General features: G+C 42.7%; 1 protein-coding gene across 1 annotated transcript in view; it reads left to right on the plus strand.

The window, feature by feature from the left end:
* LOC137601978 (trypsinogen-like protein 3) overlaps positions 1–2,745 on the plus strand; it is a 3,297-nt gene extending 552 nt beyond the window's left edge. Inside the window, exons 3-5 of the mRNA XM_068324486.1 lie at positions 1–140; positions 2,164–2,300; positions 2,413–2,745. The exon at positions 1–140 is cut by the window's left edge and continues 114 nt beyond it. Coding sequence (XP_068180587.1) covers positions 1–140; positions 2,164–2,300; positions 2,413–2,604 — 469 coding nt within the window. The 3' untranslated portion in view covers positions 2,605–2,745. The remainder of the gene's footprint in view (positions 141–2,163; positions 2,301–2,412) is intronic.

Consider the following 2,745-nt stretch of genomic DNA (forward strand, 5'->3'; position numbering starts at 1 on the left):
CCACAGCCTCACGATGGTGCGTCTGGCCTCGCCAGCTCGTTTCAACCAGTACGTCAAACCCATCCCTCTGCCCAGCAGCTGCCCGCGGCCTGGAGAGATCTGCTCCGTCAGCGGCTGGGGGTCCACCATCCCCAATCAGTGTGAGTGGACTGAAAGGTGTTGCCGCGTCTGTTAGACCTGATTAACCCGTCATCATGTCAGAGTTTCAAATGTAAACACTTCTATAATCCTGTCCACAAGAATTTCCTGTAATAGTACTAAATATTTGAAGCAGCAAAAGTACTCATTAAGCAAATGACCTATATATATATATATATATATATATATATATATATATATACACACGCACACACAGTGGTACCTCTACTTACGAATGTCTCTACTTACGAAATTTTCTATTTACGAAATTTCTCAGCAGGAAAATATTACCTCTAGTTACGAAAGAAATTTCGAATTACGAAAGGTAAAAATACAGTATGGGCTGATACTCGCAGCTCCCACAGGTTCCTGAACGCAACATTCTCATGCCGGATCTTTTTTTTTGAAAACGCAAGTTTTTTCTTGCGACGCCTTTCGTCCACACGACAATGCAGATATCCGGGACGAAAACGCAACTTTTTGTAAACGCTGGCTAAAGTGAATTTTTTTTTTTGAAAACGCCGGGTCTACGTTGTGTGTGGACACTTTAACCTTAACTTTTTCTATCCGGGGAGCGTCTCCCTGCGACAAAAACCGCTGTGACGTCAGTGTGTGTGACCAGTGTCTACATGTACACACAGAATGGACGGAGTTTTCTGACGTATAACAGCTCACGTTGAAGACGTGTTGATAAACATGCTGGGCACTTGAATATTTATTCATCTGTTTATTTATTTATTCATTCATCCGTTCATTCACGTTCCTCACCAAAGATTCCGACGCCAGTTCTGGGTCGGACCGGGACGCGCTGCCTCTTTCACAGAGTTCTCCCACCAGGATTCACTTACGCGGTTAAGTGTGGACGGAGATTTTTTCAAAACATGATTTTTTTTCCCCTATGCCTACGTGGGGTGAAGAAAGTTGCGTTTTCAAAAAGAGCCTCGCGTTTTCGTCCAGGATATCCTCGTTTGTCGTGTGGACAAAAGGCGTAACTGCAATTAAAAGCCTCACTGCCCTATGCCTGCCCTATAATATTGTTCACGTGATTCCGCTTTGACGCTTTGTGATTGGTTGGGCAGGTAGTGGGTGGAGTTAAAATGTGAATCTCTCTCTCTCTCTCTCTCTCTCTCTCTCTCTCTCTCTCTCTCTCTCTCTCTCTCTCTCTCTCTCTCTCTCTCTCTCTCTCTCTCTCTCTCTCTCTCTCTCTCTCTCTCTCTCTCTCTCTCTCTCTCTCTCTCTCTCTCTGGACATGTCTAATTGCAGCAGCATCACAGTTCAGTTGAAAATCCAAATTGTTGTCACTAATAGAGAGCACAGGAAAATGGGATAAATCAAGTCAGCCATCAATATGTGAAATAGTGAGAAAAGGAAACTCCCATTCTTTTTATTGTGAAGTACTACTATTACTCTACAAAACTGGTATTGTCATTCAAGTGAAGCACATTCATTAAATGTTATTGGCCTCTTTAAAATAGATGTGTATGGAGTGACACCAGAAGCATCACCCACTTTGCAGCAATAAATATTTATTGGCATAACAAAGACCAAGGAATACAAAATGTACCAGTCGGTTTCACATTTTCCCTCAGTATAATGCTGGATTTTAATTAGCAGGTGAGCGCATAGATGCTAAAAGGCTCATCAGCATTTTAGTCACTGCTGATTTAATAACAGCTGAAATTGGATGACTCAAATCAGATAAATTTCTAATTGGCTGTCGCAATGCCCAGTGAGCGATCAACACTAATGAATAGAAGTACACCTTGAAAATACTTCCTAGTCAAGGTTTAGACTTTATGCTTCAGTCGAGGGAGTGGCAATGCATAGAAATAGGAGGTAATCCATAGACCTGCGAGGAGAAAGAAAGAAGGAAGAAAGCTTTTGTTGCAGATTGAGTGGCAGATTGATGAGTGCTGGTGCAGAATATATCACAATGATTCAGTACTTGGAGATTCAGATAAGATCATTTGAAGCACATAGTTTGAATGAAGAATAATAAACCATCGACTTTCTCTTTGATGACAGATGAGCCTTTTCAGCGACTGAAGTGTATAACTGTGCCTATTGTGGATGACATGACCTGTATGAACACATTCCCTGAGTACATTTACTGGAGTTTGGGTATGGTCTGCGCCGGTCAATCGAACACAGATAACTGCCTGGTAAGCCCTGTCATCATGTTAAACTGTGAGCCACATTGTTGTGTTGTTAGTGAACTTCTCTGAACTGCCTCTCCTTCCTCTCCCCCCCTCCCCGAATGTCTGTCACTACCAGAATGATGGTGGCAGTGTGATGGTGTGCAACGGCCAGCTGCAGGGCGTGCAGTGGTTCCGACACGGCTGCAGTAACCCAGCAGATCCCAGCGTCTACACCAAGCTGTGCTTGTATAACAACTGGATCAACAATGTGATGGACCGTTACACACCCTTTCAAACAACTGTGATTCCTACAACGAAGACTACATGAAGCAGCAGAGCAGAGTCTACTTTAACATTTACATTTTTACTGGGAAAAAAAAAAAGCTGCGCTTGATATTAAATTGACATAAAACAGAAAATAGGACGAGACGTTTTCTTTACAACCTTCATTATGGAACTTCAGGGGGAA

This window comes from Antennarius striatus, chromosome 9 (genome assembly GCF_040054535.1).
Source record: "Antennarius striatus isolate MH-2024 chromosome 9, ASM4005453v1, whole genome shotgun sequence".
Taxonomy (NCBI): domain Eukaryota; kingdom Metazoa; phylum Chordata; class Actinopteri; order Lophiiformes; family Antennariidae; genus Antennarius; species Antennarius striatus.